Source organism: Pseudonaja textilis, chromosome 4, assembly GCF_049901715.1.
Source record: "Pseudonaja textilis isolate UNSWEBS1 chromosome 4, rPseTex1.2, whole genome shotgun sequence".
Taxonomy (NCBI): Eukaryota; Metazoa; Chordata; class Lepidosauria; order Squamata; family Elapidae; genus Pseudonaja; species Pseudonaja textilis.
This window is the reverse complement of record NC_141993.1, coordinates 9,583,335-9,609,183: the sequence shown is the minus strand read 5'-3', so window position 1 is coordinate 9,609,183 and position 25,849 is coordinate 9,583,335. Positions and strand designations below refer to the sequence as shown.

Genomic DNA, 25,849 nt, shown 5'->3' with positions numbered 1-25,849 from the left:
TGCCATGGTCTGTTCTGAATTGCGATGGACGCTAAGGCTGCGGGAAAACTTGGTTTTCTGTGATTAGATTTTGTACAACCTAGCTTAGCATTAACATAAATCAAAGAAAAGTGCAGGGGGTGTATATTTTCATTTTTTTCCCTCAAGTTGGGAATGTGGAAGAAGTCCGATTTAAATTCGCACAGAATGACAGAAATCATGCTAACTTGTCCCATAGCAGTTTTTGAAATGTTTTTCAACGTAATTTTTTGTTTTAGATCCTAATTCTGTCTCGTTTGATTCTCTTCCGTTGCTGATCAGCACTGGGTCCATTTGTTTGTGATCTCTCCAGAAGGCCATATCTTCTTTTTCTCCTTCATCAAGATACCTGCAAAGTGGATTAACAGAAATTAAAGATGAAAGTCAATGATTTAATTTCAGTTAAATTAATTTTTTTACCACCATTGGCTGAATTAGAGTACAAACTGAAAGAAAAACTAAGATGGAAGAAGGCTTTTTAAGTGACACTTAATGTGGGTGGGAACAAAAGTTCGATTCAGATGATGTTTTAATGATTGTCCTAAAGTTTTAGAAACTCTGAATTAAATGATACCTATTCTTTATAAGATGGGAGCTGTTTTTCTTAGCCTAAAGGCTTAAATGTTTTATATTTAAGTAGAAGTTCCCAAGTTATATGGGGAATCCATCCTGGAAGTAATTTTTGGAGCAAAGCAATTTCAGCATGAACCACGAAGTTATCATTCCTAATGTTCTTGAAGATTTTATAAAAGATCCTCTAGCTAACTACTTTTCCACAAATGGTGTGAATTTTCTAAGCAAGAATTTTCTTTTAATATGCACACACACAAAAAAAACCCTTCCTCATCATTTTCAAAAATGTAATCACCTGCAAAATGTCATTTGGAAGATACTGAGCAAAAAAATACAGATTTTTAGATTAAAAAGAATAATAAAATTGGAGAATAATAAGATGCTGGGAGAGTATCATTGTGGCTTAAAGGGACTTTTAAAAGTGAGATATCCAGAGAGAAACTTAGGAAAGGTTTTTTTGTTTTTTTTTTTTGAGGGGAGATCAATGTGGCTGTAAATAGCCTTTATATTTGTAGTTGCACCTGAATAATTTAGTAGTTTTCTTTAACATTTTTTAAAAGGAGGCATAACTTGTTGTATTGTATGGAACACTCTAGTAATTCAGCATTTCCGTATAATTTGGGTAATACAGTCATAAGGAAAGGGGGGTGAGAACAACTTGTAAATTGAATTCAGGAATTTGCTATGCGAAAAGACCACTTTCAAATTCTTCAAGTGAGATAAGGAGGGCGGATCGCTTTGTCCTTAATGATGTCTGTCTGAGGACTCCCAAGAAGTGGTGTTGACTGGTATTTACAGATAATGGATGACCCTTCAGCAATTCTGGGTTCCTGGATAGAATCCATCTCCTTGGAGAATTATGTACAAGAACGTTGAGTTAGCTCTCTCCACGAGAACTGCTCTTACAGTAGATCAGTCTGTGGTCACGGAAGACCTTAAGAAGAATTACATTGAATTACATTGGTTTTAGTGATCTATGAACCAGAAAAAGAAGGATAAAGCAAAAGATATAGGCCCTGTCCCTACAGAATCCCCTGTGACTCTGGTTCTTGAAGAACCACTGGGCTTTTTTGAATCCTCTTGTCTCCTGGAAATTGCTGAAGCCATGAAATTCTCTTCTGGGTCCATACTGTTAGATAGTGAAGAAGTTTGGACAGGGATAGTAAGAGTTGCTCCAGAAATGGTGAGGAGGCTGATTCATCATATTTGGAGGTCTCTTCAAATTCTTCCCATAGGAAGAAAGGGAAATATAAGGAGGAAAGAACCTCTTTTGATCTTGTTGGTATAAGTTGGATCTAAGCGGTTCCATTCTCATTGTTTCCTGTTTCCCAGGATTGAGTAATCTTTTGTGAGAACTCTCCCCTCAATGGCTTGCTCATACCCAAGTCCAGGTCTGGATTCCTTCACATTTTGGGAATCTGCTAAAGAGGTGACTTTTAACTTCCCCTCTGCCCCAGCAATTATATCAAGCTATCTGTTTCCCACTGCTGCTACTGTGTTTTCCCCAAAACAAGACCCTGTCTTATAATGTTTTGCCAACAAAAAAGGAACCAGGTCTTATTTTGGGGGGATGTCATCCACTGACTAACCTCACTTGCACGTGTCATCCCCCGCCTCCTTTTCTCTGTCAGAGGCCTTCAGGAGCTTCTTCTTCTGTGACCGGCAAGGCTTTCCTGAAGGCCTCTGCAGCCAATAGCTCTGGATCGATCCAGAGCTTTCTTATCAGCTACAGAGGCCTTTAGGAAAGTCTTGCTGGCTGCAGAAGAAATGGGCCAGAAAGGCAGGTGTCAAGGTATGCAAGGCCTGGCTACAACTGTCTAAAGATAAGTAGTAGGGCAGCTCCACCCCTCTATCCTCACCCTAGCTTAATTTTTACCTGTCCACTCTGGAGTGGGCGGGATCTTAATTCGGACTTATTTTGTGGGTAGGGCTTATATCGGGCACCCATGTAAAAATCAAGCTAGGACTTACTTTCAGGGTAGGTCATATTTTCAGGGAAACAGAGTAGCAAATTAGATGAAAAATAATTGCCCAACAGTCTGTTTCTCCTCATCCCCTCGTTCGGTGATCATCTCGATCGTGGAGAAAACTAATCTGTCCTAATCAAAGTAGCTTGTCCAGCTGCGATTTCATTCTGACATCAGTACTCCACATTCAGGTTCAACTAAAAACAATCCCTCTGCAAATCTGTTGAAAAGTTTATGATCTGGCTTTGATAACTCACTCTGCTGCTTTCAAGATTTTTCTTCTCTTTTTTTTCCCCCACCAAGACAGAGGACATTGAAGAGATCGCCCGAAAGACTCAGGCACTGAAAAAAGCAAATCCGAAAAGACCGCGGGTGGTGGTGATTACTCAAGGGAAGGATGACACCATCATGGCCACAGGTACACGCTTTCTAAAAACATAAATTTAATTCTAATATTTTAAGGATTTTACGACGACCCCCAAAAGAATAGTTTGAAGAATATGGCATTCCGTTTTCTTCTGGTGCTTCCCAAAAGGGCTTATCAAACGAGCATCAAATAAAGCAACAAAACTGTTTTAAGAGAATGTACTGTGAGTAATCCTGGTGAATTTGGTAAAAAAAAAAGAAACACAGCAGTAGGCAGAACCAGTTGTTGATAATAAGAAAACCTTCGTGCACTCATTTGCGAGGGAGTGTGATAATACATAAGAAGGATTGGGCTGCTTTTATAGGGTTTTCATATCTGAGCATCTGTTCGTTTGGATTCCTGTTTAGAAGAAGCATGGTTTAGCTTTACACTTACCCAAGATATTGTTTGGAAATATTACTAGGGTTCTATATATAATGACTATAAAAGTCAGTTTTCCATATGAATAGAAATGTGTTTTATATTTTGATGCTGGCTGGAAAAGGTTCTCTTTATCAAGTTTGTTCCATTAGCGACCACACTCTAGGGATTTTAGACATAATTATTTATCTGGTGTAAGGGCTAAGCATAATTTTACACATTGATACGGTCCCAAAATGTTAAAGATACCTTTTCTAGTTCATCTGATGCCTGCGCATTAATATGCACTGTGGTTGAAAAGATTTAAATTATTTACTTTCATTTAGATTTTCTCTTGAGTTGTTTCTACTTGATTATCTGTATCAAAGCTCACCGAGTAACAGATGCTGTAAGGATTAAATGCATGTAAGTAGTAATGGAGAATACAAAATTTGATATACTGTGAAGTGAATTTCCAGCTGTTTTTTTTTTTTTTTTAAAGCAGGAAATTCCACTTTTGGTTTTTCCCACTTGAGAACTTTTGGTCCTTAGAGAAAAAAAAGTGAAAAAGGAGCTTGTGTAGGAATGAAGTGATCTATGATATGCCATTTTAATCATTAAAGTATGACTTTTCCTGCAGTTAGACACATTGTCTACATTTCTTGATTTAAATAGGGTTTTTGTATGGGGGGGGGAATCTATCGTGCATTTTTTGTCTAAAGCAGCATATTTAATTCAGTTCTCTGCTGCCTCATCCATGGCTTTGAACTTATGCTAAAGTCTCTTTTGGAACAGATTGTCAAGCAGCAGGTCTGCAAATGTTTTTGAAAGAACTCTGCTAATAACAGGAGCCAGCATGGGTTTGAGACAATCAATCTTTCTTTCTTTCTTTCTTTTTCTTTCTTTCTTTCTTTCTTTCTTTCTTTCTTTCTTTCTTTCTTTCTTTCTTTCTTTCTTCCTTCCTTCCTTCCTTCCTTCCTTCCTTCCTTCCTTCCTTCCACTAATTCCTTCCTTTCACTAATTAGCAGGCCAAGAAAACGCTGTCACTGTACGGTACCCTGACCTCAGTAAAGCACTCGGCAAGGTTTTTCATGAGGTCAAGGATGAAAAATGTTGGCTAGAGGGTAGAGGTGGTATTTAGCAGGTTTTGACCAGTTCTGGAGAACTGGTAGCGGAAATTTTGAGTAGTTCAGAATACCGCCTCTGACTGGCCCCGCCCTCATCTATTCTCCGTCTCCCTTTGAGTCCCAGCTGATCGGCTGGGTCTCCTTTTGTTGCCCTGCACAGGAGAACGGAGCTGGAAAGCAGGTGAATGGGTTGGGGAGGGAATGGGGATTTTACAGTGTCCTTCCCCTGCCTCGCCCGCCAAGTCACATCACGCCCACAGAACCGGTAGTAAAAAAAATTTGAATCCCACCACTGCTGGAGGGTCCTGTGAATTTGCAACTGGTTAAACTTGTTTAATGCCTATAAATGATTTTGTATCATGCTGAAGGGAAGGATTGTATGCAGGGGTGGGCTGCTACTGGTTCTCCCCAGTTTGGGCAAACCAGCAGCTAATTTTATGGCCGGTTTGGTGAACCGGCAAATTCCACCCCTGGCTGGTCCCGTCCAATGCAACCCTCCCAAGAGTCTCCATATGGCCCGTTTTGGATGCCAAGTAAGGAGGTTTGGAGAGCGCAAAAATTGGCCTCCTGAAGGCCCTCTGGAGGCCAGAAATGGGCCCATTTCTGGCCTCCAGAGGGCCTCCAGAGCCCAGGGAGGACATTTTAGCCTTCCTGGAGGTTCGAGGAAAGCCTCCGAAACCCGAGAAGGGCAAAAAATGGGCCTCCCTGAAATTCAGGAAGGCCAGAAATGGACGGGCCCGGGGAGGATGAAAACACACACACCCCCGCACCGTGGTGCAGGAGGCCAACTAGGCCACGCCCACCATGGCCACACCCACCCAGCAACCAGGCAGGTTGCTAAACTGGTTGCTAAAATTTTTGAAGCCCACTCCTGATTGTATGGTGCCATCTTTAGGCATGAAATGGAAGACGCCATGTAGGAGGACGGATGGAAAGACTGAGAAAAATGATTTTAATAGAAATATGTAAGAACTATCACCCAGGCAAAGGAGTCCAAAACATTTTTTAATTTCCCATAACATGATCCTTTGGAGTAGAAGAAATGGGCGGGGAGATACAGCAAACTTACAGACTTGTAAGTTTCTGTTGTTAGAGCCAGTGTCCTTGGTGCTCTCTGAGCTTGGCGGTTCTCTGGCAGATGTTTCATCACCAAACTAGGTAACCTCATCAGAGCACAGTGAAGGAGCTTGAATCTAAATCTCAGCTGTCTCCAACAACAGAAATGCCTAGTCCTCCTAGTAGATATATTTGATGAGACATTTATTTGATTCTTTGCCCAAGATATTGTGAGTGGAGGATTTCCCAGTAACCACACTTTAACAGATTAACAGAGTTGGAAGGGACCTTGTAGGTCATCTAGTCCAACCCCCCCCCCCACCCAAGCAGACCCTACACCATTTCTGTCAGATAGCAGGAGATTCTACACCATTTCTGACAAATGTCCAGTCTCTTCTTGAAAGCCTCCAGTGATGAAGCTCCTGAAACTTCTGAAGGCAACTTCTGTTCCTTTGGTTAATCTCACTGTCAGAAAATTCCTCGTTATTTCCAGATTGAATGTTTCCTTGTTCAGTTTCCATCCACTATTCCTTGTCTGGCCTTCAGGTGCCTTGGAAAATAGCTTGCCCCCCCCTCTCTGTGGCAGCCCCTCAAATATTGGAAGGCTGCTATCATGTCTCCCCAGCACAAGACATTATGATTCCTTGATGTGCTGAGTAGTAAAATGGGCTATGTTGTGTTCAAACTCACTGGTGTGAGTTGTTTTTAGAGACCAAGAGAAGGTTGGGATATTAGGTGCCATATTTCCTGTTCATAGGTATCATTGCCACATACATAAGTGTATTTTGGCTTAGTGTTCAGGATCTCTCTCAGAATGAGGTAGTGTTTAAGGAATACGCAGCTGTGGAGTTACCTCACGAAATCCTTAATAAATTGGCTGGTTTTTAAGCAGCCCCCTGATTCGGTAGTTCTCTCTGAGGATTCACAAGTGTCCGGATGGAGTTGACACTCAGTCTTTTGAAAGTAATCTCTCAACAGACTCCTCAGCCAAAGAGCTGAGTTAGGAAAAAGTTTGTCTTTCTTTGAAATAGAAAGCCTGAAAAAGAAGACTGGCCAGTTTTGCTCCATTGCCCAGAAAAGAGAACCAGTTTGATGTAGTGATGAAAGTGTTGGTCTAGAACAGGGGTCTCCCAACCCCTGGTCTGTGGACTGGCCCCGGTCCACAGCCGGCCAGCAACCGGTCTGTGCAAACCAGTGAAGTCCCATCCGCAGAATGCGGGCCACACACAAATCCACACTCCCTGAGGTCTGTGGAAAGACATTTCTCTGTGGAACCAGTATCTGGTGCCCAAAAGATTGAGGGCAGGGGTGGGATTCAGCCGAACCGGTAGTTGAACCGACCGTCTGGCCCCGCCTCCCCTCCCCTCCCCAGAGTCTCCACACTGCCCTTTTTGGATACAGGTAAGTGCACAGAGGCTTTGGGAGGGCAAAAAAGGCCCTCCCAGAAGTCTGGAAAAGGGCCTGTTTGCAGCTTCCAGAGGGCCTCCAGAGCTGGGGGAGGCCATTTTCGCCCTCCCAGAGGCCCGAGGGAAGCCTCCGGACTCTGGGGAAGGCGAAAACAGCCCTCCCGGAAGTTTCAGTAGGCCATGCCCACCATAGCCACGCCCACCCAGCAACCAGGCAGAGAACCGGTTTTGGGGATTTTTGAATCCCACCCCTGATTGGGGGCCACTGGTTAAGAAACAGGAGATGGTCAGCACTAGCCCCACCTTCCTCATAAAAGCCAACTGGGTGACTTTGGGCCAATCACCAGGAGACAGTGAGTTGTTACAATCCCACCTTAGGTGTGGAAAAAATAGCTAGGTGATCTGGGCCAGTCATTCTCTCTTAGCCAAATTCACCTCGCGGGGTTGTTGCATTAGGTACATTCACCCCCTTGAGATATAGAAGGGAAGAAAGGTGGGATAAAAATATTTTTTTAAAAAAATTAGCAGGTGAGGCTAAATTGAGAAGTGGAAGAATAGGTGAGGGGTCGTAAAGCCCTCTCCTCACATAATGCCATTTCCTTCCTTCTTCATTTTTTCTGACAAGAATCCTTCGATCTTGGCTATATTGATAGTACAATGGAATCTCCCTCTGGTCACGACCATAATCTGTTCCAGGACTTTGGTCGCAACCCGATTTGGTCATGACTGGAAGCAAGACGGACTGCGCATATGCTCACACAAAAAGAATGGCACGGAAGTGGAAATCGCCGTGGCAGGGAAAAATCGCCGTCGCTTTGTTTGATTGCCACACGAGGATGTGTTCGCAATCAGAGTGAAACACTTAGCGGATTTTTTGGGGGGGTTGGCCCCCGATTTGGTCGTGGTCAGAAGCGTTCGTGAGCTGAGGTTGTACCATAAATATAAAGAACTCTTGCCGTTTAAGAGCTTGAGGTTTGGTTTCATATTTATAGAGAAAGAAAGCGGCTCTTGATGTGGGAGAGACCATAGACATTGAAGTTATTAAGAGAACCACCAGGCTGGTAATTATGATTCACAATCGTTGGGATGCGCATACTTTTAGCTAGCCAAGATGATATATTTCCCAGGAGTCTTGGGATTATCTGAACTCATCACAATGTAATCCACTGTTCCCAGGAGCCCGAGAACAAGTTGCTTTCACCTACTGTAGATGTCAGCCTGATTCATATTAATTTGCTTCATCAGTTTCTGCATAGAAGCCCAGTGCGGATCTTGCTGCTGAATGTTAAGAAGCTTTGAGCAAGAAGGAGCAAGAAAAAGTGTCCCCTCAAGGCTTTATGATTCTGCCATATATTTTTAATTTCAGGAATGTGCATCCAGACAGGGGCATTTAAATAATCTGAGCGAGAATTAAAGCAGAGAAAGAATTTCATGAGAAACTCAAGGTAACTACGGGTAAAGGTGGCTGTAGAACAGAGGAGCGGGGAACTATGGCCCCTTTATGACTTGTGGACTTCAAATTCTGGGAGCTGAACACACATCATAAAGGGGGCATAGTTCTCCACCTCTGTTATAGAACACCTCGTATCATGCCCCTGTTGGGGGAGTGGGCGTGTGGCTCTGGTGGCTGTGAAGGAAATGGGGGAAGGGCACAGTCCAGCTGGGCATTCAGAGGAAGACCCAGGCCCACTCTCTCTTCATCCTAGGGCACACAGGGAAGAACGGAGAAGGGAGCAACGTGAGTTATGTGGCTTACGGGGGAGGAAAGGGCCCTGATTCCCTTCATTAGCTGCAGCTGGGAAAACAGGATTTAAAAAGGGTGTTTGCGCACAGCACCTTGCTGGAAGCAAAGCATGCATTATCTTTGTTTGTCAAGTTTTAGCTGGGTTCTGGAGTCCTCCCAACTGTGTGTGTTTTGTTATCTTTTGAATTCTGCCATTCCTTATCCTGCCCAGTCTGGTTAATTGCTGCAGCCGTGGTTTGTGTTGGTTTTTATTTATAATCTATATGTACTTTGGGTTCATACTGAATTTCTTCCCTTTAAAAACTGTTCTGGGAACAGTGAAGGACCAGCCCGCAGTGCTTCTGCCAGCAAAAGCAAAGCTCCCAAGGGCCACAGGTGTCCCTCCAGAGCTCCGTTTTTGCTGGCAGAGGGCTGCAGGAGGCCATCGCAGCCGAAAACAGAGCTTGGGAACCCATTTTCACTAGCAGATCGCTCGGGCCACCACAGGCACCCCAACACAAGTGCCATCGAGCTTGCCACGCCCACCCTGACCACGCCCACCATGTCCCCCTGAGGTCAAACACAACCCTGATGTGACCCTCAATGAAATCGAGTTTGACACCCCTGGTGTAATCTGTTGCAACAGGTCCTTGTTGTCACATCCTACTGCTCACTGGGGTTTCTTCCATCTTTGATTTTTTTCCTATCCAAAATGTAGGACCCTGATTTGGTTACTGCTGCAGTCTTGCTTGTTTCTGCCTTTGCTTCTTTCCTATCTTCATTATTTTCCTCTTAAGATGCTACTCCCCATTCCCCAAGTTAGCCAGGTGTGATGACCCGGGGTGTGGCACAAAAGCAACAAAGTCACAAAAGTAGGTAAAGTCCCTTTAATACCTCCAGCTTGGCCCCCAGTGTCCAGCCAATGATAACTGGACACTTGCAATTATTTTACTCTCTCAATGATATCCTATACTTTCATTTGTTCTCTGATCCAGGTGCAGGTCTTGTAATGCCAAGCATGTATCACTCTGTGTTTCTTTTCGCCACCCTTAGCTTTTGTATTGATTGTGAGGTTTGTTAGTGTCCATGTTTCACTGGCGTATGTTGGAACAGGTAGCACACACTGATCAGAAACTTTTCTCTTCAGGCATAGGCGGAGGCTGTCCTTGAAAATTATGCTTAGCTTGCCAAATTTCTGCCAATCACATTTAAAACACCATTCAATTTCCTTTATTGTATCACTTTCCTTTGAGATCCATTGGCCAACTTATATGTAGAGGTCTACTACCTCTAGTTCTTCTCTCCATGACAATTATGGAATCCTAAATAATGTGGCTCTGCAAACAAATATTCTAGAACTCGTGAACTGCAGAAATCAGTAAGCCTGGTAAAACTTGCCCATCGGTTGCATTTCCAGAAGGGCAAAATCGATTCTGTCTAATCAAGTGAAGGACCTTGTAGAAGAAAAGTCCTTTTCAAACTCTTCTTAACCTGCTCTGGTCCCATCCATCCATCCATCAACCAACCGATTAACCAACTGAGATCCAGAAGAACCTTATCATACTGGGGCAGAAATGCTGTCTTCCATAATATGACAGTGTGGGTAGAGTAAGGAAATAGGACTTAAGGTGTAGGATTAATTCTGGGAAAACAGCTTCCAGTTCACTCTCGTCCATGGAAACTCTGTTGTCATTCTTTGTGATCCTGCCCATCCTACCTCAACCTTTATTTCTTATGTCTTGGGTTGCTGGGAATTATAGTTCACCAACTTCTTGGGGTGCAGATCTTAACAGCCAGGTTGCTTTTTGGTTTCCCAAAGATACCCTATTGTACCTATGTTAGAAGTTTTGCACTGGCTGCCAGTTTATTTCTGGGTAAAACGCCAGTAGCCATTAATTTTTAAACTCCAATATAGCTTTGTTCCACGTATTTAAGAAATTATTCCTCCCATAACCCACTTCTGTTCATTGAAGTTGTCTGACAAGTTTGTCAGCTGTTGCTATAAGCAACTTATAGCAACAATCGAAAATTCCATATCCTGTAGTTGATAAATTAAAATCTATTTATCAGATCAACTCAAACCTTTATTACAGTCTTTAGGTCAGGGTGTACAACAATAAAATGCACAAATTTGTAATTATTAGTAGTTAAACTTTAAAAGAAAGACATAAAATGCAATAAAATTACATAAAATACTTTATCATAATAACTGTAATCCAGATAACAGTGGCAATTGCAAAAAAAAAAACTATTTAAAAACTTATCTTTTAAAATAGTTTTTAGTAGCTGGTTTTAATACTTTTTAATTGTTTCCCTAAATTGTTTTGAATATCTCAGTTTTTACTTTTAAGTTTTATTGTCGATTGCCAAAAGGCTGTGAAATTGGTGGTGTAATTTTAATAAACTCAAGATTTAAACACACATCGCTGAATGTTAAAATGATATGAAGCATCGTTTGAACATGCTTTTCAATGGCTTCTGTGATATTTTGCTTTCATTCACGGTGAAGCTGCTAACCTAACTATCAAATCTTAGAGGTTTTTGTGCGATAAGGAAATTGTTTGAGGACTGGTTGCACTTTTGATTCCATGTGTAAATTAAATTAGGGGATGCGTTGATTTATATGCTTAGGAAATTCAAGATACAAGAGCTTACTCCGCAAGGTCAGTTACATAAGCAAACATAAATGTTAAGTGACTTGGAATCCAGGAAAGCTGTTCATACATAAACTTAGCTGAATCTCTGTGCTGCATTATTATTCATGGTAGCCAAATAAATGTCAATAATAAAAGAGAATTAAAGATTTTCATTTCCCAGAGGTAATTCTTCTAAGACTGCTTGATCTTTCATTTCATTTATAATTCATTTCTGTATCAGGATACAGGCAATGTATGACATGAAGTCATTTAATAATGATTAAGAATGTAAAAATGTATGGCCCACAGGTAGTTGTCAGAAGACGCATCGGAGTATTATTGGTTTTGCCATGTTCTTATAGATCCTTCCGCTCTTGAATATCAAGCATCCTTCTCTTCGCACATCATTTATTATAAAATATTGAATGAAAATGAGACGTATGTGTCTTAATTTGCCATGTAGTACAATGACTGACATCTCTTACAGAAGCTCAGTGGCCTGGGTTGGGAGAAATGCTTTGCTTCTGAAAGGCAACAGCACAATCCATAAAATTGCATTCTTCCAGGAACCGATTCATATGCCGAGGGAACAGAACCTGCCAGGTGGGCCATGTAGACAGCAAAAACCAAGAGATCTTCCTGGACTTGATGGCCAGGGGACTGTTTGCTAAGTGAGAGAAGCGGACGCAAGTCCCATCACAGAAGCGATGGACACAATCGTCCTTCAAACATTCCTCTAGTGGTGCAGGAAAAACCCCTTTAGAGGTCAGGGAAGGGATACCTGCTAAACGTGGAGGCCTGGAAGAAGTGTTAAGTGTTAAAGAGACCTAGCTGAGTCGTGGCATTTGGAACAGGATAGAAGGTGATTGCCTCAGAGAGATACGGGTAAAGGTGAGGGAAGGCGGGATCAAACTGTGCAAGTGTTCTGTCCTAGGCTTCCCCCCACAAAGCACTAAGCCAACTCTGTGTCCTGGCAAAACCTCTTTTATTAAATGAATGTGACTTTATTACATTCACATTGGGCCAATGGCCTGGCAAACAGTCTTGCAAAGGTATAATTATGAGCTCAGACCTTATCTATCTTGGAAAGCTGCCCGGTAAATATCTCCACACACGGTGCTGTCAGGGAAGGGCTCGGCACAGAGTCTCTAGGTTACACAGACAGTTCTTCGCGAGGCTGGAATGAACGAACGAGCGAATGAACGAATTGTTTCCTGCAAAAGCCCCCTCCCCTTTTGCTCCTCTTTTAATCCTTAATGGGAGGGGCCATTCATTGTCCACCTGTGGCCTTACTCCCACGTCAACCCTGAGTTCTTAATTGTTCCTTCCTTTTGGCATCTCTGCGCAAGCACAGGCTGGGAAGCTCTGTGGCTCACTGCTGTCCGAGCCTGAAGGCAGTTGATGACTGTCAGCCTGCCCTGGCCCCATCTCTGCCTCTCCTGCAGAGCCCTTGTCCGAGCCTTCCTCAGCCTCCAGGAATGGCCCGAGTTCCTCCCCAACCTCCTTGCTATTGTCCGACTCTGCTGCCAGCTCCATCTGAGTAGCAATCGCAATGATTTGCTTAACGACCACTGCAAAAAAAGGTCATAAAATCGAGACCACCTTGTGATGGCCTGCTTTACAACCGTCATGACTTACAACTCCTTCAAAAGGTTGTAGACAAAACAGGGAACATACTGACCTTTGAACGTGTCCCTTTTAGAGTTGCATTGTATCATGGAGTAAATGGAACAGCGGTGCTCAAAATGTCTCCTTTTGCTCCAGCTGTGACTTCATCTCAAAACAAAGCTCCCCAAACGCACATATTTGTTTCGAACTCAGAATCCTCAAAGGAACTCTTATTTTCTATGTCTCAGTTCGCGCACTGGTGTGGACTCTTGACGGCCCCTACTCCAAGTCCGGGAGACTTTGGATGGAGAGCAAGAAAACACAGCTGTGTCTGTTGAACTGAAACAGACGTCTTTGCATTAATTTTATCTGAAAATAGACTCCGGCCCATGATTTGTAAACTGGCAGCTCTTTGATTTAAAAGCAAGAGTGGATTTTTTTTTTTTTTTTGTGGGAAAGCATATTTTGTGGGGAAGCATATTTTAAACCTCATGCCAAGCACTTGCCTGCTCAGTCCTCACAGGTCCAACGATAAATATGATGGATGTTAGAAACGATTCTCAGAAGAAGTAGTATCAATAATACATATATCAATAATAACAAACATGAAATAAATTAATTATTCCATGCTTCTTCCTTTCTCCTGGACAAACTTGATGGTACTATGTAATATTTATGTGTTGTTGTCCCCAGCAACGGAGGAAGAATTCTGCAAGCAATCAGTTATCAAATAATGGCAAATATAAAAGATGTGCAGAATTGGGAACATCCCAGACCAGCTTGGGGCAATGCCCTCTCTTTATTATCCTGTCAATTGACTAAGCTCATCTCAGACAAAGTGAGGTTATGGGAATTCGCCTAGAGCATCATGCACCATTAAACATCAGGGCTGCCTACAGAAACATCTGCAGTATGAGACTTATTAGCCAAAGATGTAGCCAAAAAGGGATAAACAGTTTTCTTAATCATGTGCAACAAAAGAAGAGCATCCTAATGCATGTATTGTTTGTCAAGAGGAAGTCCATCAATAATTTTATAATTATGATATATTAGATTTGAGCATTACTGTAGGCGATTAATTTTTGTTCATATCTTCATCTGTGGGCACTTCAGTAAACTATTCAGCTCATTCCTTTTTCATGCCTTTGTGAAGACAATTGGAAATGTTTGCTTGTCAATTATGGTGACTTTTTTTTTTTTTACAGAGTTAACTGTGGGTTTTAATACACTCTAAACATGTTGAGATCCCACCATTATATCTGAGGGGTTTGCTTACTCAAGATAGGAGCTGTATTTAAACTTTAAAAACTTGGAAGCAAAGTGTGCCCTAAATAATCTCTGTGGTTGTGAATGCATTAAGAACCTGTTGCTGCATATCTGAATTGTGTGAGGGAATGAGAGTAGCTAAATTAGCTAATTGTTGAGGTCCAGCAACATGGTGGCCATGAATGCTGTTGAAGCTTCAGTGCCACTAGATGGCACTTACTGTCCTTCAGATTTAAAAGGGGTGGGGGGGGGGGATGGCTGAATTTTTTTACCTCACAAGAATTCTGTGTTCTCATATCAAACTTCACATAATTCTTTAAACCCTGTTGCAACCTACATGCTTTCCACATTCATTGGATGTCAAGTTTTTGGCTTCTGCTTGTGACTCAAGACTGTAAACTCAACTCAGTAGGCATCTAGCCTCACACCTACTATATACATAAATCTTCCCTGTGCCCTATCCTCTCTCTCCTCTTTATAGTCACATTTATTATATCTTTTATGCCTTCTGTGTCAACGGTCCCCAACCTTTTTGTCACCGAGAGCCAGTTTCATGGAAGAGGGTTAACCTCATTGCCCAGAGGATCATGGGTTGCCCTCTCCCCTCTTTGGAAGAGCTTTATAGCTCCCGCTGCCTTTAAGGAAGTTAAAACATTCTCAAAGATCCATCTCATCCTGGGCACCCTTTTTTTGAACTATTACCATCTGGCAGATGGTACAGGACAATAAAAACAAGGACAAAGAGGCTGAAAAACAGCTTCTATCCCAGGGCAGTAGCTCCATTGAATTCTATTGTATAGGGCAATATTAATGCAATATCAGGGATTCTCAATTCAATTGTATAGAATGCAAAGGATGTGTGCTTGTGTTTTATTTTTATAGTTATAGCATGCACTGAGGATGGCATTTAATTTCGTTGTATGAGGTACAATGACAATAAAGTAAAGTAAACTAAAAATGATTTTTCCATGGGTTGGGGGGGGAGAGGAGGAGGGGCACGCAACCAATTTCCCTTGCATATGCAGTTTACAGTAGGGTTCGTGCCCTTATGAGAATCTCATGCCTGATGTACTGAGGTGGAGCTGAGGCAATGACGCTAGCACTGAGGAACAGCTGCAAATACAGGTGCAGCTTCGCTCATTTGCCTGCCACTCACCTCCAGCTGTGTGGCCCAGTTCCTAACAGGCCAGGTACCAGGTTGGGGATACCTGTTCTATGCCACCTACATGTATTGTTTATTTTGGATATTTTCATGTTGTTTCCTAATGGCTGTACTGGGCCCCCTTAGGCCAAGGGTCTTCAAACTTGGCAAGTTTAAGACTTGTGGACTTCAACTCCCAGATTTCCTGAGCTAACATGACTGGAGGAGGAATTCTGGGAGTTGAAGTCCGCAAGCCTTAAAGCTGTCAAGTTTGAAGACCCCTGCCTTAGGCTGATCAGTGGCTGATTTGATTTAATTTGATTCATGTGATTTTCACCCTAGTTAGGTTGATTGCTGGTTGGTTGGTTGGTTGGTTGGTTGGTTGATTAAATTGATAGCCATGAAATCAGGTGAAATAGTGCCCTTCTGAAGAGAAATTGGTGACTGTATTCTTTTCTGGTACATGAAGCCAAGTTGGCTGACGAAAAATGAAATGATGCACTTCAACCATTCAAAATACATAATGACTACCAGCACCGAGATAAAGCATCCATTGAAAGCAAGATAAAGCAGCAGTTAATTAAATATTTTTCCCCAAATTTTTTATTTTTATTCTACATATATAGTGTGGCACCTAAGCATCATACATTTTGGTGCAAACAAAAATAACAAAATTAATCATATCTCTTACATTCATCAAACTTATATAATTCTAATGTTAATACACATATATGTATTAAATTATAATCTTTCATTATTTAATTATTCTAATGCCAATCACCATATTGTTTAAACATACATGATAATTTCATTATTCAATTTCTTCTTTTGTTTTTATATTTAAAAAAAAAATCTTTCGGTGAGCAGTGCAGTTCCAGGTTTTTACATTTCAGTACAAACATGACCATAGTTACATATTCATCTTTCTTGTTCAATTTCATATCACATTATTACTTATTCTATTTTCTTTTAAATATTCTCAAATATTAAGTTCATTAAACTTATTTTATCAAATTTCAGTTCACATCTTAGCTTATTTCATTTTTCTTAAAATATTCTCATATTTTACTTACAATATTATCTAAGATTCTTATTTCATTTCTATATTCATTACACATATTTGTTTTATCTGTCACATTTGCAATTTTATCACATACTATTATTCCATTTATTATTTAATAATTTCACCCTTGTTCTAATAGTCCAAGAAATTGTCCCCTTTGGTTGTCAGTTCTAGCTTACCAGCTAATTAAATATTGAGGATAGTTGAAATAAGTTTTTGAAAAGCAAGTTGAATACAAGTCTTGGAAATGTTCTTAATGAGAGCCTTCCAAAATTCTGTTGCCAATAATAAAAGATCCTCTGCCTTGTTAATTAGCAACAAAAGGAGAATAACGTAATCTTAATATTAGGCTCATTTTACTAGATAAAAATGGTTTGAGGGACTAACAGACTCCTAGATTGTTTCAGGGCTTCTGAACCAAATTGCTGAATAAAAAGTTAGCGGTGTCATTAAACTGGTAGCATAGGTTCCTGTTCTGAACAGCAAGCTTCAGGAAGCAATCTGTGAAAATAGCAAATGTCAATGTCTTGCCAGAGTTACCTAAATGACATTTAGCTTGGAAATATGCAGATGAATCATAGAGGTCATTCAAATATAAGGCAGTCTGTAGCCCCATCTTTGCTTTTAAATTCTGACCACTACTCCCCAAAGATGCCAATTTCTCCCAAATTCACTTTTTCCAAGCTGCTTCGAAAAACTGGTCCATACATTGTGACCTAAGCAATTGCGGGAGCTGTATAGTCTGGCAATCACTTTTGGGAGTGTTTTATTCCACTGAATTGTATTTTTCTTGGCATGAAGGGGGGAACTATACAGCTCTGCAGTCTCATTCAATTCCAAGATCAGAGACTTTGCTTCCAAGTGTGGTCAGTTTGTATCTGAGGTTTCCGGATTAATAGGGAGCCGTTTGAAAATAAGTGGCATGTTTCATTGGGCAAAATAAGGAATAAGAAGAGGTTAAGAAGAAGCCGCAAGTGAAACAAATGGTCTTGTCATTTTCTAGTTCAGTTGCAAGGCTAAAAGAGAAATTGTTCTTATCCAGAGAAAGAAATATATCTTCAATTGTTTTAAAGATAGAATTCTTCCTCCCCTTAAAAAAATGAAGTTCTGAATGGAGAATCTGATTATATACTGGGGAACATTAAATGGTTCAATTAGGGTTACTTATTCAATTAATAAATGCAAACATGAAAAATGCTTTAAAGTGTTGTTCTAATCTATCGTGGGGCCCAAGCAGGTCAATAGGTAATTTTATTTCCAGCCCTTGGTTCATCAGTGATTTTAGCAGGCTGGTTCCCAGGCTGATTCCTCTCCTGTTTTCCCATCCTCTGGCCAGACAGTCTCCCTAGGGATTATCTTATCTCATGCTCCATTCCTATCATTTTTGGCCCCTGTTAGATTTAGTATCTGACAGACATAACCCATTTCATGTGCCTGTCATTTCAGTCCCGAGATTGTTCCCTCTGAAGGTGGCCTCTTGGATGGCAATGTATCTGGGTGAATTGGAGATTCCCATTTATCCATCTGCTTTGTTAAGACATGGATCATCCTTTCTCATCACTGCGTGTTTCACTTCCCTTCCAGACCTCTGTGGAATAACAGTTTCATCCAACTATCTAGAGTAATCTGGCGTTTCTGTCTCTGTCTCTGTCTCGCTCAGCTTTTGAACAGAGTCCTGTTCTCTTTGTTGAGTAGATAAGTTTCTTCTTCACCCAAACAGTTCTTGGAGATGTCATTTGCACAACCGACTCTCCTTTCACAAGCATTCTCATGTTTTCACGGGTACTTACATGTAAGGCATTCAGCTTTGTTCGGGTATTTTCCCACATCATTGTAGTTGTGCTTTTAAAGTTGTAGCAACGTTTCGGCAGAATCTCATCTGCCATCAGATGATGGCAGATGAGATTCTGCTGAAACGTTGCTACAACTTTAAAAGCACGACTACAATGACGCGGGAAAATACCCGAACAAAGCTGAATGCCATATCTCTCTCTCTCTCTCTCTCTCTCTCTCTCTCTCTCTCTCTCTTTCTCTCTCGTTATTCGGGTTTTCTCCTGCATAAAATTGGAAGTATCTAGACATTTCGATGAAGTCTCATTCATCATCTTCAGGCTTGTGTCTTCGGCTTTGTGCTTCTTGACTTTGTGCTTCTCATCCTCTGAGAAGCACAAAGCCGAAGACACAAGCCTGAAGATGATGAATGAGACTTCATCGAAACGTCGCCCACTCGCCATCCTCAGCCTGGTGCTTTTGGCTTCGTGCCAGTGCAGGTAGTCTCTGCTGCTCCGATCACACACTGCTTGCACTGGCACGAAACCAAAAGCACCAGCCTGAGGATGGCAAGTGGGACCTTGCCGAAACGTCGCCAAGATACTCTTAATCTTACACAGGAAATGACCCGAACACACCTAGACCTACGTGTGTGTGTGTGTGTGTGTGTGTGTGTGTGTGTGTGTGTATATATATATATATATATATATATATATATATATATATATATATATGTATGTATGTATATGTATATATGTATATATGTACATAGATCAGTCAAGCTAAGCCACGCCCAGGCTCTGAGCTATCTGACATAGCTCACAACAGATCCTGTTTCTTAGTCACCAAACAGTTCCCATTGGCTGACTTGTTATGGCTATCCCAGCTCATAATTTCTTACACACTGACAGTTTCTGGAACCTTGTCTAGATTTTGGGTGTGCAAAATATCATCTCAGTTCCTTCAAGCTTCAGTAGATGGCCGATATAAGTCATATTTAAGGCAGCTACAAAGCCGTTCTAAATGAAAGGATGCACACAAATAATGGAGGTCTACTTGCACGTGTATTCCATTTTTTTTATTAGGGAATTTGTTTTTCCCAAAATATAATAATTTGCGATTTTCAGCCTGGAAAAAAAAAATTCTAGAGCTGCGGCAAAGGGTGTTTGCCAGAATTTTTCCTCTGTTTTCATTTCGTCCTTTTAGCTGCCTGAGAAAATTTATTTTGGAGATTTAAAACAAAGCATGAGCCCAGGAAAGCTTTCAAAGAAAAATAATTAAAAATGACAAGTTGTGGCATAAACCTGACAGTGTTCAGGAAATATGCAGGGTGGATATTATTATTTTTTTTCATTATGCCTTTTAGCCTGTTTGGTATTGTCTTCATAATGAGTCATTCTTTATAGCCAGAGTTCTTTTTTTTCCCCTACTGTTCAGTGGTTGGGTATCTAAGGCATACTCCTTTTTTTATGAGTATCTTTATCTCCACGTCATGCTTTTAAAGGTTTGGTATGCAAACCTACGATTCAGAAGCTTTAGGTAGAAAATGCCTGTCACAACTGCGATTATAATAACTAGCATCCTAATGAGTTGTGCTCCATATGTGGAAATTAATCTATAAACTAAACTGTTACATAATTTATATTAAAATGTGCATGCAATTATTTTGAAAGGGTGGGGAAGGGTGTAAATCCTATACATTCCAATTACAGTGGCAATTAAGTGAAATTATGTGGATACTAATTAGATGATCCTAAAGGATCATAGACTTGTGTACTTAATTATCAGAGGAACAATCAACAACTCATTTAGGAGGAATACATTTATTTCATTTGAAGAGGCTGATACCGCTGCAGTTTCTCCTGCCATCCTTGTGTTTCGGAGATAATTCCATTGAGAGCTGTGTGATCTATCCTGTATTTTCATGAGTGTAGTTAAGAACGGAATGTAACCTTTGGAGATTAGCATAAATTTCAAATCTCATTGTGCCTCAGAAAGATATTTTAAAAAACCCATTATTCTTAATAAAACCCAGTTAAGAAGACAGCAGTGTAAGAAGCTGCCAAAACTAGAAAGCTTTGAAGAATGTAAGTAAAGGCCGCGGAGTTTCTAAGGTCTATGGGGAGCGATGGGCGGAACCTGTTATTTATTTATTCATTCATTCATTCCTAAATCATAAATAAAGAATTAAGAAGTGCAATTATTACGGCTTTAACTAAGTCTCACTCACAGTTTGAGTTTGCTATGTAGGATTTTATCCTGAATGACTAATCATACGGTATATTGAATGCACAGAACATTTTTATCCTTGGGCAAAGGTCATCTAAATTTATGGGGGGCTCTCAAGGACTTTTGAGAGTAGAGATAGTCCTTGACTAGTGGTGGGATTCAATTTTTTTTTACTATCGGCTCTGTGGGCGTGGCTTGGTGGGCGTGGTTTGGCATGGTGGGTGGGGCTTGGCTTGGTGAGCGTGGCTTGGTGGGCATCACAAGGGAAGGATACTGCAAAATCCCCATTCCCTTCCCACCCCATTAACCTGCTTTCCAGCTCCGTTCTCCTGTGCAGGGCAACCAAAGAAGACCCTGCCAATCAGCTGGGACTCGATGGGAGGCAGAGAATAGATGGGGGCGGGGCCAGTCAGAGGTGGGATTTGCAAGTTCTCCGAACTACTCAAAATTTCCACTTCTGGTTCTCCAGAACTGGTCAGAACCCTGCTGAATACCAGCTCTGTCCTTGACATATGACCACTATTGAATTTCCACTATTAAATTTCCATTGCTTAAGCAAGACGGTTGTGAGTTTTGCTCTGCCATCTGACAGTTGTTAAGTGAGTAGGATGATTGTTAAGTGAATCTGGCTCTGCCATCTGACTGTTGTTAAGTGAGTAGGATGATTGTTAAGTGAATCTGGCTTCCCCATTGACTTTGCTCATCAGAAGGCCACAAAAGGGGATTCCCTGACCCCAGGACACTTCACAACTGTCATAAACACACACCAGTTGCCATGTGATCATCGGGATGCTGTAATGGTTGTGTGAAAAATGGTCAAGAGTCACTTCTTTAGTGCTGTTGTAACTTGGAACAGCCTCTAAGTGAATGGTGGCAATTCAAGGACTACCTGTATGTTCTGGTTGCCATGGGTGCATGGAGTCATACGCCTCCATGCATGGCCTGTCATAAGCATGTCAGGCAGGCCACCTATTACTGCTATACATCTGTGTCCCTTTTTCTTACCCATACATTTGGATATTTTGGGGCGAAACCAGGGGTGGAATTCTACCAGTTCGCTCCTATTCTCTAGAATCAGTTGTTAACATTCTAAGCAGTTCAGAGAAATTACTGTCCTAATCCTATAAGGAAGGCAGGAAGGAAACATTCTGGTGTTGCTTACAGAAACTGCCTCTCCATTAACTCTTATTACATTCTTGGCAGGACGAGACTTCCTGTCTCAGGAATTTCTCTGGAGTTTTTTCCCTTCCTCTGCTGGTACTTTGCTTGTGTGGAGTGACCATTCAAAGTTACAATGGCACTGAAAAAAGTGACTTATGACCGTTTTTCACACCTAAGACTGTTGCAGCATCCCCACAGTCATGAGAGGCCAGGTGAGGAGATGAGTGCCTCGATGTGAGTGATATTGAGTTGGCCACGCCCAGCCAATTAACATGACCACGAAGCCATGTCCACCCAGTCACATGACCACTAAGCCACGCCCACAGAACCGGTTGTTAAAAAAAATTGAATCCCACCCCTGGGCGACACTATGAACACTTGATTTGCCAGGAGAAGGCCTCCATGGTTTTGGACAAGAACATGAGAAGTATACCATGACCTTGGTTCATTTGACAGAATAACAGAGTTGGGAGGAACCTCTCAACCAACACTCTGCTCAAGCAGGAACCCCTAAACCATTAAGCACAAATAACTGTCTAATCTCTTCTTGAAAACTTCCAGTGATGGCACCAGCCACAACTTCTAGAGGCAAGCCATTCCCCTAATTGATTTGTCTCGATATCAGGAAATTTCTCTTTATTTCTAAGTTGGATCTGTTCTTGATCAGTTTCCACTGGTCTGAAATGGTATAGGGGGTTGGACTATAAGATCTCCAAGCCTCCCTTCCAGCTTTATTCTGACTGGTTGTATTTGGAGACTTCATAGTGTTGATCAGCCACATAATAAAAACTTCTATACCAATTACACTTACTACCAGTGTTCTTGGGAATTTGCATTTGTTCCCAGTACTACAGGTTTTGTGTAAGTTGTCCGACTGAATTAATTTCTGGAGACTGAGCAGATCCGTGGCAGTAGCTGTTCCTGAGTTTGAAGAATTGGTATGGAAGATTTACATCTTCCTATCTCCTATAACTTGGGAGTTGGAGAAATTCATTCTACTTTGGGGGGGAAACCCTCCAGATATGAAAGGAGACAATTTTAATCCTGAAACTGATCTTGATATAAGATCCGTAGACCGAATGAACAAAATGAATGGATATTTAACTCCAGTCAGATTATAGTGCCAAACAGGACCACTAAGTTTGGAGGCAAATGGAGGATATAAAATCTAATGTATACAATGTGTACTTTCCCTGCTTTTTTTGACCAGATAAGGCCCTTTGACAGGCTCAGCTATTTAAAAAACATACAGAAATTCACAAAATAATACTTCACAAGATGAGAGAGAGCTTTATGAAGACCAGAGGCCACATTGCTTGCAAGAGAGGACAAAGCTTGGACTTTTGTTGATGTTGTGAATTCAAACCCATCCTATCTTTTCTAAATTTGCACCTCTGTTGCAGTCAGCTGCAGTCTCAACACCCTCTATTCCTTTTAACAAAAGACACGGCAATACAATAATAACACCTGGACTATTCTGCAGGATTGTTACAGACCAGTCTCTACGGCTCAATCCAACTGGGCTAGCTTGTAGAATACGTAACGATCATGGATTTTATATGCGTCCCTTGTCCAATTCTTGAAGATGTTTAGAAACTCAGAAAAATCACCAGAAAGTGTGCACAATCTTCAGAGCACTGCACACAGAACAACTAGACAAAAGAACAGTCTTTCCCTGAATGCCATCACTCTGCTAAACAAATAATTCCCTCAACACTGTCGATCTATTTACTAAGACTGCATTACTATTACTACTAATCCTCCCATCCTTTCTTTCACCCATCTCCTCCCACTTGTGACTGTATGACTGTAACCTTGTCGTTTGTATCCTAACTATTTTTATTGACTGATTCCTAATACGATTTAATTGCGTATTGGTACTCTATGACTATTAAGTGTTGTACCTTATGATTCTTGACTCTTGATGAATGTATCTTTTCTTTTATGTACACTGAGAGCATTTGCACCAAGACAAATTCCTTGTGTGTCCAACCACACTTGGCCAATAAAAGAATTCTATTCGATTCGACTCGACTCGACTTGACTCTATTCTAAAAGGAGTAAAACAGACTTCAGTCTTTGTTTTATAGATTGCTGCTGCTTACAAAACAAGCAAGCAAGCTAGAAATCCAAGTGTTGGGATCTACTGGGAGAGATTGGCATTTCCTTTATAGATCCTGATCTTGTTCGCTCCTGTTCTAAGGTTATATTTCAATTCCAAACAAGAAAACATGTGATTTAGCTACTGTGCAAGCAAAGCATAAAATAACCATCCCGAGAACAAAAGTAAATGTAAACTCTGAATTGCAAAATGGAAGATGACACATTACATTTTGCAAACCTCTACCACTTGCATTTTGTTGCCTGTGGCACACTGTGACGGAAACAGACGTATAAATGGTCCTATTTTTCACCTTGGAAGTCACGTACATCCAGTTGAGCTTTATTCAGTGCTACAATTGATGGATAGAGGGAATAAAAAAAGAACAGCATAAGTGCTACAGCTTCTGTTATCAGCAGGGTGAGGAGCCATGGAGCTTGAAAATTACAGAGAAATAATAGAAGTGCGCATAGTGGAAGATAATTTGATATTAGTACCTTGAGTGGATTGCATGATTCAGTTTGTTACTAGTTAAAAGGACTGTCGTTTAATCTTTTAGTTAAAGGTTTTAATTTTCTGTGCACCTGTAGCCAGCCTTCAATTCATGTCCACATTTTTAATTTTCTCTCATTTCTCCATACTCCCCAGGGCACGCTTTTAAAATGTTTGGATCCAGGAACCTTTTGAAAGATTGTTTTTGAAAAGAAATTATTTGAGAGACCTATGATGCTCACTTTGCACCTGTAGTCTGTTCACATGCATGCAAAGACTTAGCAGAAATTAACATTTTTAAGAAATCTTATAATCAGAGCTACAGGGAAGGCTCAACTTACAACTACAATGAGGACCAGAAATTATGTTGCTAAACAAGGTGATTGTTCACTGAGTCATTCCCAATTGTATGACATTTTTGTTAATGGAAATCATTGCAGTTAAGTGATTCATCATTAAGCACATCTATTTCTCCCATTTCGCTTCTCAGAAGATAGCTGGGAAAGGTTGCAAATGCACATTTATTGGAGTCTGAGAAGCTGCAGCTATCATCAACACATGCCTGTTGCCAAGCACCCAACTCACAATCATGTGACCATGTATGAGAACCAGTCTTTTTGTAACTTCAAACATTTGCTAAATGTATGATTGCAAGTTGAGAGCTACCTGTAGTGAGGTATGCAGTATTCACACCTAAAGCAAGTTTATAATGTACATCAGGGTGTCAAACACGATTCCATTGAGGGCCGCATCAGGGTTAATGAATTAATAGAATAGAATTCTTTATTGGCCAAGTGTGATTGAACACACAAGGAATTTGTTTTGGTGCAAATGCTCTCAGTGTACATAAAAGAAAAGATACATTCGTCAAGACTCAAGATTCATCAGGTACAACACTTAATGTTAGTCATAGGGTACAATAAGCAATCAAATCATGCTAGGAAACAGTCAATATAAATCGTTAGGATACAAGCGACAAAGTTACACCCATACAGTCACAAGTGGGAGGGGATGGGCAATAAGAGTGATGGGAAGACTTTGTCAATAGTTGGACAGTGTTGAGGGAATTATTTGTTTAGCAGAGTGATGGCATTCGGAAAAAAACAAAGTTACAGCCATACAGTCACAGGTGGGAAGGGATGGGGCTATCAGGAATGATGAGAAGATTAATAGTAATAGTAGTGCAGACTTTGTCAATAGTTGGTCAGTGCTCAGGGAATTATTTGTTTAGCAGAGTGATGGCGTTCGGGGAAAAACTGTCCTTGTGTCTAGTTGTGTTTGAGCTCGGGGAGGCCAGGGGGGACAGCCCAACATCACTCGTGTCGGGGACATCTGTGGTGGCCCAGGTGCTCTGCCAGCAAAAACGGGCTCCTGGGCTCTGTTTTCGGCTGCAATGGCTTCCTACAGCCCTCTGCCAGTGAAAATGGAGCCCTCCCAACCTCCATTTTTGTTGGTAGAGGCAATAGCTGTTTCCAGGATGGCGGGGCTTGAATTTGACACCCCCGATGTACATCAACATTACACTGAATCTTAGGGCATGTAAAATTTCCAATTTCCAAACATTAGGGGTGCTCAAAAGTTGTGACATGCCTTGGCAATTGTAAAAGATATTTTGGTTATAAGGTAAAGGTTCCCCTCGCACATACGTGCTTGTCGTTTCTGGCTCTAGGGGGCGCTGCTCATCTCTGTTACAAAGCCGAAGAGCCAGCGCTGTCCAGAGACGTCTCCATGGTCATGTGGCCGGCA

At 41.2% G+C, this 25,849-nt stretch overlaps 1 protein-coding gene across 4 annotated transcripts in view; it reads left to right on the top strand.

The window, feature by feature from the left end:
- ADK (adenosine kinase) overlaps positions 1 to 25,849 on the top strand; it is a 239,474-nt gene that overhangs the window by 186,723 nt on the left and 26,902 nt on the right. For all 4 annotated transcript variants that reach the window (XR_015743669.1, XR_015743670.1, XM_026710963.2 and 1 more), the window contains exon 9: positions 2,862 to 2,976. Coding sequence is in view for 2 of the 4 variants with exons in the window: in XM_026710963.2 (XP_026566748.1) it covers positions 2,862 to 2,976 (115 nt within the window). In the remaining 2 variants the exon portion in view is untranslated. The remainder of the gene's footprint in view (positions 1 to 2,861; positions 2,977 to 25,849) is intronic.